We start from the raw sequence: 17,344 nt of genomic DNA on the forward strand, positions 1-17,344 counted from the left end.
AAGCAATAGGATCTACCACACCTATTGATTGTGATGGCACCAGATGATGCCTGGGGAACTGATACACAGAGCAGCAACCCGATGAAGCTTGTTGGAAGGGCATTTGCTCAATGGCTCACATTCAGAGATCTCGATCCTGCCCCCTGGGTGATTTTGAGAAGGACCAAATCCCAGACATAACAGAGTTCCCTCTCAGCTTGGACAGGTATTTATTAGGAAAAGACTTAAGGGAGTATTGGACAAGCTAACCAGAAAGTAAGATTGGCCTTTCCAAAGTATCTGCCACCCTTCCTCACGTAAGTGATCATGTCCGCAAGGTAGTATTTCCAGGCTAGGGGGTATGGGCTATATAGCAGAAGATCAGTACTTAGCAAAGAACACTGAGCAAGAGAAGATATTTTCACAGGAATGACACCTCATAAATCTAACGAAACATGGACAGGTTTAAGCCAGGACCTAACAGGATGTTCAAGAAGCTTCTGGTTGTAAACGCACTGAATAACCATGCAAGGCTTCAGATCATAATTGGCAGAGAGGGTAATTCCTATTTGTGAGGTCATAAGGCGTATTAGAGCTTCCAGGCATGCTAGGTTTATATTCCAGATGCAAGGCGGAGGGGTCTATTAGATCATTTGGGAGAATACTCTGTACTTGGCAACCACGATGTCCTATGATCATGTATGCCAAATTGGGCCACACACAACTGGTGGCTGTTTATGGCAAGGGTGAATTTCAAAATACTGGCAATGGTCGTCAGAGTTTTTATGGATAAACGTCTGCGTTAAGTAGATTTTAGTGCATACGTGCAAGAATGGAGAGACGCATTCATAGTGTGCGACAAAGCAGTGGAATTTCATACATAGGAATCTGAGAGGGAAACCGAATACATGTGTTTATTGGGATCGTTTGAAAACACTTCCTTTTATTTTCCTTCTGAGTCAATTACACACATGGGATGCTTGGCTTTCAGGACAGTCCATCAAGCTTCTTTAGCCATGTGTTCTCAGTCAGCCCTCTGTAGGTGCATGAAGCAAAAAGTGTATAAGAGATCTATGTACATACCATAGCCTGTCTCTCCGGCCTGCTGTTAAATATTTCTTTTTCCAGCTTCTGTAGCTTGCTTTTTCTTTCAGTCTTCTCTGGTCTTGAGTATATTATCGTTCGACCCACTTATCCAAAAAGGCTTCAGTCTTGTGAAGTTGCTATGCTCTGTGATTAGTGTTTTCAACCAACGTTTTTGGTGTCCGTGATATGTCCACACATATGTAATCAGTTTGAATGCATAATTATTAATGTATAGGCGCCGAAAACATGCAATAAATTGGGAATCTACAGAGACACTTAAAACAAAACCAATGATTAGCAAACAACTTTTTTGTTTATTGTACGGCACTTTGCCAGTTATCTAATTATTTTTTTTTACTTTTACAAACCTTTTATATTAAAACAATTCTTAGAAGATGTGTAAAAAATGTCTTTGTTAAAATATAGATGTGCTATGCAGCATTACGTCATAGGGCAACTTACTATAAGCTGCAAAAGAAAACACAGATAGTTTCTTCACTGATGTTTCAGGTTTAAATCACTATATGTGCTGCACGGTTATGCCAGTACTGCTTCAAAGGAGAAAAACAGTCACAAAAGCACTAGGCTTTGCTGCCATCATGGCTACAGTGCAAACGGGTTAGCATGAATGGTTATGTTTTTAATGCGCACATCTGTGGTAGGACGGAAAGTCTTCTCGTTCACAGGTAGTTTCTCCAGCTCATCCAGGGTATCCAGGCCATCGATCACCCTAAGAAGAAAGACGAGAAGGACATGTGTGAGTTCACCTTGAGAACAGCTCACCAGGATTAAACCGGAGTTTCATACTGATGATCTCTTTTAGCACATTGAGGCCTTATGATAAACACAACGAAACAAGTATGTTTTTCAAGTAATGGGCAGAGGATGGTGCTTCGTGTTCTTGGCTCCAGAATCAGGTTTCTGCAGTGGACAGTACAAATGGAGTAATATCTAGCTCTGGAAACATCTTTTACTCAATCACCAGTTTCATTCTAAAAACAATTTCAGGCCGTCTCCAACTTAGGTTCAGGATGCCACTGCCTCCTTCACACATCACATTCCAGCAATGGTCCACTCCAGCATTCTCTTCTCTCCTCTGACAATATTCAGCCTCTCCAACAGAGGAGGCTAGTGTTGGCTGTGATCGCAGATCTGTGTGCTGCTGTAGGAGAGGTGAATGCGGTATATTAGTGATAATGTTGTGTTGACAGTGGTGCTTGATTATGTAAACTATCTATTCTGCTGAGTTTGGGGTTAATGTAGTTTTCTGTTTTTTGCAATGCTGTGGAACGTTATGCTAGTCAGCAATGGGTTACAAAAGCATACTGTTGCGAACACAACTATACCCACCTTATTAGCATATTTATGCTGTACTGGATGTGTATATAATATATTGTCTAATGTGCATTTTGCATTTGAGGTGTTACTGGAAGGTTTGTGCTGTTATCAGCATATTGTTATCCAATTAAATAGCATATCTATTCAGTGTTCTATTCTGTACGACTGAATGGGAAGAAACAGATCAGTCAATAGCTTTGCTCTGCTAGATCTCACCAATCACATGGCCCTGATTAAATTAAATGCATGTCTTACTTCCACTTGTTCCGAAATTGCCCATCATGAACTGTAATCACAGTGAGGCATTTGACCCCAAACGTGTTTTTCTGCAGCACAGGCAGTTAAGCAGTCAAATGTGCTTTACTCCAATTCTTTTTATTCAATATAAGCCCAAAGAAAGTTGGAGCATCTGTATTTTATACTTGATGAATTTGTCCTTCCTACAGATCTTCAGTAGACAAATGGACATCTATCCTATTACGAAAAATGCCTCTGTTGATTTGTATTTAGGGTGCTCCTTCTGCTGGTTAAGGATATATAAGCATGGACCTGAGGCAAATGTCGAATGATAAAATATTAAATGACAAAATGAGCAAGAACAACGACTGATGCAAATAGTTGCAAAAGACTCTTTATAGGCTATTCTTCGGGTTGGGGCTGTGGTGTTCCCAACCTTGTTGTAAACAAGAAGAGTACACTGGGGTAAGATCAAAGTATCATTTCAACTATACATAATTGCAGATATAGTTTGAGCACCATTGTTCGGCCACTGAACTCTAGTGTTAAACTCACTTTTTGGGCTTTAAATGTGAAAGTACATTTTCAATATTTCGACTGTATATTACTAAACTGATGTTTTGGGTAGGAGAGATTTTTTAATTCCATTATACCACAAATCCACAAGAATACCAGGTGTATGTTGTTTAGGGACAAGCAGTGTGGTGTGCTCAGATTCTCATCCACTCCATAACTAAGGAAGTAACAGAACCCTGACATACTTTCCAAAGATGGTGTACTTCATATCCAGATGAGGCTGCTTGCCGTAAGTGATGAAGAACTGGGACAGGTTGGTGTTTGGGCCGTTGTTTGCCATGGAAACAACACCTCGAACATTGTGCTGAAAAAGAAAGACACCCTTGAGAAGGGGGCTGGGCAGCCAAATAACCTAAGCCTGGCATTAGGCATGCATTCATGTCAAGGGTTCTAGGGCACTAAGCCAATTCCTCCCCATCCAAATTCTGTGAAACAAATAGGGAGGTTAACAGTGAAACAAACTAGTTGACTATGAAGATGCAGGAAGTAAACAAAAACATTCTTTATGCAAGTGCACACGTACTTAAGGAACTCTACCGGCATAGATGTCAGAGAGCTGCCTCGACGAAGTCCGACTTACAACAGGCCACCCCGAGTAGTCTTTGAAAATAAGTTACTGGGAAAGTAAGGAACACTTTTTATCTACTTTCTTAAACTAGGGGTGTCAACTTGCTGTCCAGCCATAGAAAGTAAGAAAGCACTCCTACAACTATTAATAATAATAGCTTCTTTTTTACATTGTGTTTCATACCACATTGCTGAGCATTGTAAAACGCTTCTGCTATTACACAATTACTCTTATTAGAAGGACGCAAAGCTGATTTAGTTAGTTAATGACAGCACGCCACTGCAAATGAAAGTGGTCTTAATTTTAACTCATCGAGCCATCTTGCCACCCTGGCTTTTCTTTGCTTACAGTTCTGACAAATGCTTGAGAGAGATGTAGATAGTAAATACAGAGGGATTTGCCACATAGGAACTTTCTTCCTTTGTTGTACTCAAGTTCAAAGGGCAATTATCAACTTTTATCATTGCCAGAATACCAGAGCTCCAAATTGGTATCCCTTGCTCTATGTAACAGACATTAAGTTAAAGGGAACAGTGGCTATTACTTCAGTCATTCCACTCAAACTCCATTGGCACAAATACCTGAATGGATATTGGACAATTGTTTCGCTGGATATCTCATAAAATAATAAATCGGCATGGGCCACCTGCGAATGTGCTAGTGATCACAAATGTAACGTATGGCTGGCTGATAGGGTTAGTAGCCATAGGCATATCTATGTGGCTTGTACATAACACCAATAATTACAATCATGGCCAGTAATTAATTTTGCTCATTGCAATTTAATGTTCTGTAAACATGCTAACGAACAAAATATTGTTCAAGGCAGGGTCCAAGCCCTCAGCTCATGTCAAACACAGTTCAGACAGAGATAAAAGGTTTATGGTGTCCCATATGGCAGACAGAACTCCGAGTCAATTAAACAATTACAAATGAAGTTCCACTTCAAAAAGAGTTTTTCATTAACTAAACTAACTCACTAGAGCCTTTTTAAATTTATGCAATCTACAAAATCAATCTGCAACTGATCAAGGTAATTAGATGCTACATGCTAAGTTGTCTTTATCTAGCACTGTATGGCAGTGTGCCCCCAGATTCTCCCCTCACCCATCTATTAGAAAAAACAAAACAAACACCTCTAATCTAAAGTCTCTCTGGATTACCAAAAATACCTAAATTAAAGGGGAAGCGGGCACCTGGCCAAAGTACTTAAAATAAAATACAATCAGTGCAGGACAGATTGCATATTCTACATATTTTCGAATTCAATACAAAGTATTCATGACACATTTTTTGAAATACGCCAATATGTTATAACATACTTTTTAGTCCACCTCGTACTTTATGTCTTTACATTCTATCTTTGTTTTTCTCATTGGTAGACAGCATTGCCTTTTGAAAGGCAGCATATGCCCCGCCTTACGTCATTTGGTTATAAATTCCTGAAAACACTTAACGATCAATAGTCACATACTGCGAACAATTTATTGGAACCTTCTTTTGACAGAAATTCTTCCACTTTGAGGCATTTTTAAAATGCTTCAGATAAATCAAACGTAGCTGTGATTATGTAAATGATCAAAGCCACTTCAGCCAGCTATTTAATTGTAGCCCTGGTTTAAGGATCCATGTAGAAATCACCAAACATTGGCTTCTTATTGATAGAAAACTATAAAAAATAAACACTGGTAAAAGAAGGAATCCAGGATGGACCTGCTCAGTTCTAAGTGATGTCTAAACAGCTTGGATAACTAAGAGTCAAACTATCAATTCACTGTCGGGCTGGAATCAGTAAGCTACTGAGTATTGAACTTCAGCTGGGTTTCCACAATGCTCAACAAATATTCAGTCTTCACTGAAATTGTTCACTTACATACTTATTGTCACTGTCCTGAAAACCTGCTCAATTTCACTATTCAATGACACAGCCAGCCCATCCTTATGTGACTGACAGAATCTGTAGAGGAAAGAGTGAGCTTTATGATAAAATTAGGCATGTTGGTATGGCATGTGAGAGTTTGTGCAGCCAATGTTTTGATCAAGTCAGACAAATCCCAGAATGTATGTAGGGGCAGACAAACTGCCTACAAATACAGGATACCTGGACAAGGACCTTTTACTGAACCCCCAATAATTTTCTGCCAAAAACCCTGAAAAAGAAAACTGGCTATACTTTTGACGAAAATAAAGTCTGCTCAACTGAAGAGAATGCAACAGAAGGAGCATTAGCAGCTGACAAGTAGTAAAAACGTATCAGGTATGAAGGGACTAGGGAAACTTTCAATCAATAAAGTGCTTTGTTACACCGAGTTAAGATGTGCTATAAGGCTTGTGATTATATACCACTTCTAAAGGTACTTTAAAAATAACGGTTTTACCCTTTAGGGTGGGTATCAAAACAATAGGATGGCTTACACATTAATAGAAAGGGACATTAACTTTAAAGGTCATTCTTATAATCAAAAAGGATAATTTTACACAGGACTTAATTTGCAAAACAGTGAGTGCTGGGCTCCAAAGTTTTGCTCTGAAGCCAGCAGCCTGTGCCTTGAATATCAGGGGTGAAGAATACCTAGGCCAGGTAGTGTTGATTTCACCTCATGCCTCTTTCATCCGCCATCAGACAATCCCTGACCTTTACCTCACTCTTGCAGGTTCTTTTTCAACACTGTGTTGTCCCTTTGTAACGGTTTTTCAATTTTTATCCTTCTTCTTTCACTTGTTTGTGTTTTTTCTCTCTCTTGCCCTGGGTAAAAGTCTGATGAGGGAAATTAATGCTGTTCCTCAAAAATAACTGCCAGTGGGCCCAACATGCAATCACCGGATCAAACTTAGCACTGGTCTTATATTAAATATTACTACTACGAGAAATGATTTTGGACCTTTATAATAAATATGTGTTAACACAAACTATTCTTTGTATAAAAGAAAGACAAACGTAAACAAGAAAATGAGTTATGAAAATAGCCCCATGTGTAATCACAAAATCCACCTAAACAAAGGCCGACACATTTAACAGGTTACTTCCATCGTATACGTAGTGTTGGCCACTACAGTTAAGAAAATGGAACACTTCCGAACAATCCCATTACACTGATAGTTACACTAATGGCCATTTTCACAATGGACTTCATATGATCATTGGGACAGAGAGGGGCAACTGTATCTGTTAAATAATACTATTTTATAGACACTACAAGACAGGTTTCGAAGCACATGTGGGAGAAACTCGAATTTTCTATTTAGCACTTCATTACAGCCCATATACCAATATCAATATCCAGAATAAACCATTTGAAAATAGTCAATTAAACTTTCCAGAGGAGAACAATTGTGATGAGCTATTGAAAGAACATTTTGTGGCCAGTCTCATATCACAGCTAAATTAGTCACAAATGAATGAACTTTTTCTGAATATAAACTGGGAGAAGATTTAAAGAACATAATCCAAAATACCTTGAGATATTCACTATATTCATCCTCGAACTTCTTTCCCCAAATGCTGTTACCACCTTTCCCAGACCCTGTTAGATTAACAGAGATGAAACAAAGAGGTTTTGCCAAAGCTGAATTAAGCTGTTGTTAATGTAGTTTAAAATGAAAAGTTAAAACGCCACAACCAAGGCATTGTCAATTGTTAATATCTGTACCAACTGTACTTCATGTTGATATTTAACACTTTAAAAAATAACGTTCACTCTCATATTGCTAACCGTTGGGGTTTCGCAACACAAATGCAACAACAGAAAGCTAAGGAAGTCAGGCAGGTTAACAGAACGGAAAGTAGTACTTTAGTATTCCTTTTTATGCTGACATCCTCTGGACCTGTATCAGGGACCTGACTTGGAAGTTTATGACTAACAGAAAACATACTAAAATACCTTTACCTGTTGGTGGTCCTCTGTTACTTGTTTTGGAGAAGATTGGGTGCTCAATGATGCCACTACAGAACCACCTTCGATGTCCTGCCCAGCAGAGTATACTATGTCAGTGAGCGTATTAATACTAAATACAAAAATACAACATGGATTCAGCTCTATGTGAACTGGAATGGGTCAAGGCTAGGTATCTACAACTCAGGGGTGCACAGAACATACAGTACTCATACATTTGTATAATACAAAAGTAGTACATTCATCTGATATGGTGTAGCAAGGGATGACTCCTCTTCCACCCTGACTGCCCTCTTTTATGATACAGATTCCTGCTCAGCCCTCTATGGAACACACCATTCATAACACTTTCTGCCATTTTCTGCATTTTACAGAGACCTCTCTCTCATACCCAGGTAAGAGGCATATTTCAAAAACCTGTCAGGACTCAACAGGTTTGCCAGTCAGTTTCTCAGCCACAACCTTTTCAACCACCATCAAGTTAGCCTGTAATTTGACTTCAGGTCTCTCAGAATTGTTGCTTGAATGAGAATTTACCTTGAAAAAATGAAAGACAAGAGGCGCGTGGCAAAGCAGGAACAGTTTGTTTAATTAAACATTACGGCCGGGAGAACAGTAGCAGAACCGGGGTCTAGGACTATCTCAAGGAACAGTTGGTCGTATTTCTCAGAGTACCATAATACAATTATAGCATTCCTTTTAGGGTAAAGAAGGTGAACAGTTGTTTTGGAGCAACAGCTAAGGTCCTGATAAGAAATGCAGGTGGGTCTTGACCTTGTGTGGACACAATGAGAGCCAGTGGATAACATGTCCAGATTTGAGGCCTGAGGGACGCATGATCGCAGTGTGTTACTATGCGTACTATGTTATTATTGGCTGAGTGTTCCTAACTCCATGTGGCATCTGATTTTATTGGGAATACGCGCACCCCTCTGGTCATGTGTTCTTTATTGGGGCAAACTCATGGGTCCATTGTGGTGTTGCTGCGCCAATCTGTGGGACTGATCTTGAGTTTCCTGTTTGCAAGTTTGTTTGCTGACTAGGTGCTGCCCCACCTGTAACCTGTCGTTTTGTAACCTCAGGCTTAGGTCTCAGAGCCTGCCTGACCACATACTTTGGAGTCGGGGTTGATGGAGAGTTCATGACGGGTAAATTTGCTAATAGAGATGTGATTTCGTTGTTATATGGGGATGTATCATTGTAAACATCAACTTTTTCAATATTAACAGACTCATTTGACAGAGCTATCGGGAGCAGGAGGAGGTGGCTGGTCATCAACATAACCCCCAACAATGGTGGTGATCTGGAAATATAAGGCATATTTATTCTCACACTGGGACGGGCATATGCCACAGAGACAAGGGACTTACAACTGCCCATCTACTTCCAGGTAATAGTAAGCCCACAACCCAGCCTTGGGATTTACTCTATTGCTGGCAATAATGTGATCTTAATAGGCTTTCTCTCCCCTGTAGTTTGCCACCTAACCTTTGCTCCCTTATGTTTATTTGTTTATGTGTGACTCCCTTCTCAGATCTCCTGGCTCTGACTTTATAGTCAATGGTGTGCAACTCCTTTTGTTACTTGTTCACCAATTCCTTGAGCTGAATCGTGACTGTAATTCGGGTCAATGAGTCAAATTCTATAAATTTAGTGGGCTGTATCAATGACTATACTGCTTTGTTTCTCATGATAATCAATTCACTACAGCTGTTCATGGCCTGAGGTTCTGCACTAATGCTATTCACTATCTGCTGTATTTGATGTTCTCAGAAAGCGTTCAAGCAACTAGTTTCAGTCTTAGAGTGCTGTGGGAAAAGACAAATATTAAATCACTACAACAGTGGGAACAGAGAAAGCATATGCCAAAAAAGAAATACGAATGTTAAGATTAGGGAAAGACAATGGAAGTCCCTGAGTGGTGGAAAAGCCTCAAATGGGACCATTCTTAGGCATTTGACTGGCAAGTGTATGAAGAAAGTACACAAGGAAAGTCTAACAGAGGGCTGGCTGAAGTCTGCAGAGAACAGCGCCTAAGCTGATCGAAAGAGGCCTGTATTTAAATTCAGTCTAAACTTTAGCATTTTTTTTTCTATTTTAGGGGTGTAGGTGACGGAGTTTCAGAGAAGGTTACAGTGATCCACCTCTAAATCTTTTACATTTAAGTGGCAGAGCTGTCAGATGGTTGACACAGGATGATCTCAAGCATTGGGATAGATACTAGGGCTGAAAAAGCGTACTAAGATACTGTGTCACCAACTTGTGTATGATTTACAGCGTTTTGAAGTGTGATTGCTCTTTGATGGGGAGGCAATTTAGTGATTTGAGGACTGAAGTGATGTAGTCTTTATGATTATGTCCACAGATTAGACCTGCAGCATGATTTGGAGCTCTGTAGACTGTCTGGTTTATTGTTCAGGAGACAAGTTACTAACCTTCGATAACGCTTTTTCTGGTGGATACAATAGCTACCTGTGGATTCCTCACCTTATGAATTCATCCTTGCGCCAGCATCCGACGTAAGGTTCTCTTCCTAGCTCTCCATGTTGACGAGGACATCACAATTGCGCGACTCCGTCTGACGTCACCATGCCAATAAGAGGTCCTCGTCGGCATGCTGACGTCTGTTTCACCCATTTTTTACGTGCCTTTGAGGCGAACAGGTGCAACCCGACTTCCACAATAACTCCAATAAACACATATATACATAAAACCCTCATGATGCAACATAATCAAAAACCATCATTCATATATACAGGTAAAAATATCAATATACACATATATCTATACAACCACATATCCTAGTGCAATCAGACAGGCAACGGGGAGGCGGGCGGAACTGTGAGGAATCCACAGGTAGTTATTGTATCTACCAGAAAAAGCATTACCGAAGGTAAGTAACTTGTTCTTCTGATGGATACAAACTACCTGTGGATTCCTCACCTTAAGAATAGAGTCCCAAAGCAGTACCGCACTCGGAGGTGGGTGCCCGTCTGATTACACCAAGAAATCATGTAAAACAGATCGCGCAAAATGGCCGTCCCTCCGAACCTCACCATCCAAGCAGTAATGCTTAGCGAAAGTGTGGAGGGATGCCCAAGTTGCCGCCTTACAAATGTCCACCACCGGGACTCCCCTTGCCAGGGCCGAAGTGGCCGACTTAGCCCTGGTGGAGTCAGCCCTGATTCCCTCAGGAGGAACTTTCTTTGCCAATGAGTAGCAAACTTTTATACAAAGAAGGACCCACCTGGAGATTGTTCTTTTATGGACTGCTCTGCCCTTCTGCTGACCAACATATCCCACGAATAGGTGATTCTCTAGGCGAAAGTCTTTTGTCCTCTCAATATAAAAACTGAGAGCCCTTCTAGGGTCCAATCGGTGGAGTCTCTCTTCCTCTTTAGAGGGGTGGGGAGGAGGGTAGAAAGAGGGAAGGGTAATAGCCTGTCCCATATGAAAAGGAGTGACAACTTTTGGCAAGAAAGACGCCCTGGTTTTCAGTACCACTTTATCAGGAAGAAACAAGGTAAAGGGGGGTTTACGGAAAGGGCTTGAAGCTCCCCAATCCTCCTAGCAGAGGTTATAGCAATAAGGAATACCGTTGTGAGAACCAAATACCTTAAAGGACATGAATGCATGGGCTCCAACGGTGAACCCATCAGAAATGTTAGCACAAGATTTAAATCCCACTGAGGCATGTGAAAAGGCATGGGGGGAAACTTATTAAGTAAGCCCTTAATAAACCTATTTACAATCGGAGATTTGAAAAAAGAGGGCTGATCCGGGAGACAAAGAAAAGCCGATAGAGCAGCCAAATAACCTTTCACTGTAGCTACTGAACAGCCTTTCTAAGCTAAAGTAAGGGCAAATAACAAAACATCGGAAAGGTTGGCCTTCAAAGGATCTTTCTGCTTCTCTCCACACAAACTAACAAATTTAGCTCACCTATTGGCATAAATGGATTTAGTGGAGTGTCGCCTGGACAATAGAATAACATCCACTAAATCCGGTGGGAGAGAAAAAGAACTCAGGTTGCCCTGTTCAATCTCCATGCATGTAGGCGTAAGCTCTGGAGGTGGGGGTGTAGAACCTGCCCCTGCGACTGCGAGAGGAGGTCTGCCCTGAGCGGGAGACGGAGCGGAGGGCACTTTGAGAGTTGTAGTAGGTCTGTGTACCACACCCTTATCGGCCAATCCGGTGCCACCAAGATGACTTGGACCCTGTCTTGGCGAATCTTCCTCAGGACCCGAGGAATCAAGGGTATGGGGGGAAACACGTAAAGTAACTGGCCGCCCCAAGGTATTTGAAACGCGTCCCCCAATGCTCCTTGCAATGGATACTGGAGACTGCAGAACAACGGGCAGTGTGCATTCTCCCGAGTGGCGAATAGATCTACCTGTGGAGACCCCTACATCTCAAAGATGTACCGGACTAGATCTGGATGGAGACGACAGTCGAGATCGGCCAAGAAGCGCTGACTGAGACTGTCCACACGTACGTTCAGAACCCAGGCCAAATGATTTGCTATCAAGCAAATCTGATGGTCCTGAACCCAGGACCAGATCCGCAGAGCCTCTCTGCAGAGAAGGTACGACCCTACTCCTCCCTGCTTGTTTACGTACCACATCGCGGTAGTGTTGTCCGTGAGGACTTGAACCGACTGACCTCGAAGGGAAGGGAGGTAGGCCTTGAGAGCCAGACGTATCGCCCGCAGTTCCAACAGATTGATATGAAACATCTGTTCCACTGGAGACCAATGCCCCTTGATCTCCAGATCCCCCAGATGAGCACCCCACCCTAGAGTGGAGGAATCCGTAACAACTGTGGCCACTGGAGGTGGTAGTGAGAACGGGCTTCTTTGGGAAAGGTTGCCGTCCACTGCCCACCATTGGAGATCCGCTGCAGTGTCCCTGGAGAGCCTTATTGAATCCTCGAGATCCCCTTTGTGCTGAAAACACTGCCTGCAGAGGCACCACTGAAGAGCCCTATATGCCAGCGTGCATGAGTGACCAACAGAATGCAAGAAGCGAACAGACCAAGCAGGCGTAAGACCTTGAAGACCGGAACAACCGCTCCATTTCAAAACATTGGAATCAGCACCTGAATGTCCCGAATCCACTGAGGCGGAGGGTAGGCCCGATACAATGTTGTATCCAGTACTGCCCCTATGAACAGGAGGCAGTGAGAGGGCTCCAGGTGAGACTTGGGCACGTTTACCGAAAACCCCAGGTCGATGTACAACTGGGTTGTCACCTGCAGGTGATGCAGCACCAACTCCGGAGACTTGGCTTTGATCAACCAATCGTCCAGGTAAGGGAATACCGCTATTCCTTTCCGCCTGAGATGTGCTGCAACCACCAACATCACCTTTGTGAAGACTCGAGGTGCTGAAGTAAGCCCAAACGGAAGAACCGCAAACTGGTAGTGTTGTGACCCCACCAGAAATCGGAGATACTTCCTGTGCGACTTGAGTATAGGGATGTGAAAGTACGCATTCTGCAAGTCGACAGACACCATCCAATCTTCCTTGTTCAATGCCAGAAGTGCCTTTGCCAGAGTCAGCATTTTGAATTTCTCCTGCTTGAGGAACCAATTCAAAATGCTCAGGTCTAGGATCGACCTCAGACGACCGTCCTTCTTGGGGATCAGGAAATATCTTGAAAAACAACTCTGACCCCTTTCCTGCTCCGGAACCAACACTATTGCACCCTTTGATAACATGGTCAGAACCTCCTGCTGAGAAGATGGTCCTCCAAACAAAACGAGGGACGGGGGGGGGGGGAGGGAGGAGGGAACTCCTGAAAGGGGAGAGCATATTCTTTTTCCACAATATTCAACACCAATGAGTCTGCTGTTATCAAACCCCAATTGCGGAGAAAAAGATGAAGCCTTCCCCCTACAGGAGAAGCATGTTCGATAAAGTGGGGAAAACTAGAGCTTCCTTCCCTGCTTTTGTCCACCAGAGGAAGAGGATGATGAAGAAGGGTGTTGCTGGACTGCCCCTCTATCTCTAGCCCTCCCACACCCTCTAAAGGGTCGATAAGATGGATTGGCAGGCTGTGGGGCAGAGTACTGGGGCCTCCGAAAAACCGTCCCACGACCAAACCCTCTGAATCTGAGAAAAGACCTATACGGAGCAGCAAGGGTAGCTTGTACACCTAACGACTTTGCTGTCGCTCGGCTCTCCTTAAAACGTTCAAGGGCAGAGTCAGCTTTCTCTCCAAACAGCCTTTCACCATCGAAGGGCAAGTCAAGTAAAGTGGTCTGTACGTCGGAGGAGAATCCAGAGGACCTCAGCCACGCATGCCTCCTTGTAGCAACAGATGTCCCCATCGCCCTAGCAACCGAGTCAGTGGTATCAAGGCCAGAATGTATTATCTGTTGCGCCGCAGCCTGCCCATCCGAAAAGTGTGTTCCAAAAGGTTTCTGCGCCTCCTGTGGCAGATCCCCGACCATAGCCTTGGCTGAATCCATAAGGGCACGGACATACCTGCCCAGCACACAGGTAGCGTTCACAGCCTTAAGCGCCATGCTGGAAGACGAAAATATCTTTTTTTAAGACTGCTCCATTCGTTTGGACTTCCTATCAGACGGGTCCACAGGGAACGGACCAGGAGCAGACTTTGTAGAGCAAGATGCTTGAACCACTAAACTCTCCGGGGTTGGATGATGTGAGAGGAACCCAGGATCCTAGGGTGCCACCCTATGTCTCCTTGCCACCGTTCTATTAACAGCTGGAGCCGAAACTGGCTTCCTCCACAAATCCATAATAGGCTCCAACCGTGCCTCGTTATAAGTCAGCAAAGGATCAGCTGAGGATGTAGAAGGATGCAGCACCTCAGTCAGCAGATTTGTCTTTACCTCTGCTGCAGATAAAGGCAGGTCTAAATAGTCTGCTGCCTTTCTAATGACCGAGTGGAATGATGCTACCTCCTCCGTAAACTCCCCCGGAGATGAAATGTCCCATTCCGGGGAAGTATCCAATCCATTGGCCGACCCCAATCCTTGGAATTCCTCCGAAGGCTCCATAAGCTCCCCCTCTTCCAATTGTCGGTATTCTTCTTCTTCAAGAAGATGCAAGGCCTCTCTCTAAGATCTCAAGTGGGATTCTAACCTCGGCGTCGACATGGACGCCGAATCCCGACCAGCCACAGAAGAAGATGCATGGATCCGAACATCACTCGGACTCGGCGCCGACATGGACTCCTTCGGAGTTGCCTGGCACGCAGGTAATGGAGCTGGCTGGCAAGGGGAGAGCATCGGCGTCTGCTGACGCGGAGATGGCAACGGCGCCACAGATCTAGATGGGGACGCCATACCTCGAGAAGACATCATCGACGTCGACCCGGCACCCTCAACCGGGCAGTACGGCATAAACAGCTTCGTTTGATATGGAACCGGGGAGCCCAAAGAAAAAGCTAATGGCCCCATGGGACCCGCCGGTGCACCAGCAGGGACCATAGCCTGGAAAACAGCATACATGGCATTTAAAAATGCCGCCGGATCCGCTCCCGGAGCCAGGAAGGCAGGATAACGCTGTTCTTGATCCTGCTGCTGCACATCAGGCTCTTGCGGCGCCGGAGAAAACTGAGAGCTATGAGGAGCCACCTAATAGACTGACGGCGCTGGAGATACTTCTGGGCTCTGGGGCTGCGGAGTCACAGTGGGGCTCACCACCCAATTACTTCGACGTCGAGTTGATGGAGCCCTCGATCGGCTCCGTGTCGATCGGCGCCGTGAACCATGACGGCGCCAAGAGTCATGCCGACGCCTCTTCTTATGCCTCCTGGAAGAGGTGTGAGAAGAAGCCCTTTTAAAGGTCCTTCTTTTTAGCCTTCGCTAAGAAAAGCTTGGCCTCTCTTTCCTTAAGTGCCTTAGGTTTCATACTCTGGCACAAACCACACCCCTCAACATCGTGTTCAGAGCTAAGACACCAAAGGCAATTCTCATGCAGATCTGTGACTGACATCCTACGGCCACACTCATTACAAGGCTTGAAACCCGATTTTCTCGGAGAACACATTGTAACAACCAAAGATACACACTATCCAACGAGCCAGGAAAAAAAACTGTTGGCGTCGAAGGCACGGAAAAAGGGAAACTGACGTCAGCACACCGACGAAGACCTCTTATTGGCACGGTGATGTCAGACGGAGTCGCGCGGAGCCATTCAATTGTGCATCCTCGTCGACATGGAGAGCTAGGAAGAGAATATTCCGTTGGATGCTGGCTCAAGGATGAATTCTTAAGGTGAGGAATCCACAGGTAGTTTGCATCCATCAGAAAGGCTTTGCAATAATCCAGACAAGACAGTACCAGTGCATGGACTAAGACAATGAATGGTCTGTGAGCATTTGAGAAACAATGGGGATGTCATAAAATAAGTAAGTAGTGGCAAAAAGCACATTAGGTTACTCAGTTTGTGACCTGAAAGTGATTCTTCTATCAGTCTGAGAATTGAGTATGTGCCACATTCATCGTATATAGCTTCCTTTAGGAATGCCCTTCAAGAGACTCGTTCTTTCAAGACTCTGCAAAGCTCTTTTGCTTTCCTCTCCCCACCCCCATCTTTCTTGCTGTTGTCTTTATCAAGGATTAGGTCTAGGCTCTGTCTTAGTGAGTGCCCTGGAGATATTGTGATTGGCTGCTACTGTTCACTGAATCTGAGAATGCTGACAAAACATGATAAAGGCATTTGTAAGACATACTGGAGCGTTTGGTACCTTTCTGAGGAACCCAGTATTACTATTAAAAAAAATAGTAGGTGGCATATGAAGCGTCGCACTCTCCCTTGGGAAAGTCTTTTATGAGCCTGCCTCTACCAAAGAACTGCAAATGACCATGCGCTTCTAGCACCTCGTCTCTGAAGTGGTCAACGGTATTAAAAGGCTGCGTTTCTTCATTTTGTTAAACTACCATTTTGTTTTCCCGGAGAGCCAGTGGTGAAATAAGAAACTTTAGATTTTAATTGTCAACTGACTGTTGTCATTTGAGAAAAATATGAGCAGCCTGGACTGTAGAGTTTTTACAGGAAATGTGCATTTGCACTTTCTGCATTTTCTAGGTCGTCACTTATTCATTGATATTGCTGACATACTTCTACTCCCTCTGCAAAGGTTTCAATCTGATAAACCATGTGGTGGTGTTCACCACCACCTATGAATATGTATGTAACACATGCAGAGATCAAAAATCAAAACCAAGGGAGCCTTTTTATTAGATCTACAGAGGCACAAGTGAATGTTCACTCAATGTCTATTAAAAGGAGCAAGCTGTAACGTGCAGTGTTAGACCATGATCTCCAGAAAAACCCACACAAGCATTTGGGCTTAGGGTGGAGGTGATTTTTAAACAGGTGTGTTGTAGTTCAAACCAGACTAACAGAAGGCCTTGAAAATCCACCTCCCTCACAGCAAACCTATATTCAAGTCTAGCAACACAACCAGGTGGTGATGTGGGAAGAGCAGTTGTAAACGATAACTGTGTCGTCATCAAAGTATGCTACTCAGTATGCCCTACTACATGCCAGAACAGTATCGACCCACCACTAGAAGGGAGCTGGGGGAGTTATCATGCCCTACAGAAAGATGAACTGAAAGAGCTCCACAGGATAGCAATAACCATCCTACTGAGGACCAGCGGAGTCACAGAACTTATCAGGATCACTTAG

The 17,344-nt window shown here is 43.6% G+C and overlaps 1 protein-coding gene across 2 annotated transcripts in view; it reads right to left on the reverse strand.

The window, feature by feature from the left end:
* Positions 1–1,409: 1,409 nt before the first annotated feature.
* PPIL3 (peptidylprolyl isomerase like 3) overlaps positions 1,410–17,344 on the reverse strand; it is a 60,279-nt gene continuing 44,344 nt past the window's right edge. For both annotated transcript variants that reach the window (XM_069244288.1, XM_069244289.1), the window contains exons 5-7: positions 7,241–7,308; positions 3,402–3,520; positions 1,410–1,795 (exon numbers count right to left, since the gene is read on the reverse strand). In XM_069244288.1, coding sequence (XP_069100389.1) covers positions 1,669–1,795; positions 3,402–3,520; positions 7,241–7,308 — 314 coding nt within the window. In that variant the 3' untranslated portion in view covers positions 1,410–1,668. The remainder of the gene's footprint in view (positions 1,796–3,401; positions 3,521–7,240; positions 7,309–17,344) is intronic.

The sequence above is a fragment of the Pleurodeles waltl genome, chromosome 7 (genome assembly GCF_031143425.1).
Source record: "Pleurodeles waltl isolate 20211129_DDA chromosome 7, aPleWal1.hap1.20221129, whole genome shotgun sequence".
NCBI classification, from domain to species: Eukaryota; Metazoa; Chordata; class Amphibia; order Caudata; family Salamandridae; genus Pleurodeles; species Pleurodeles waltl.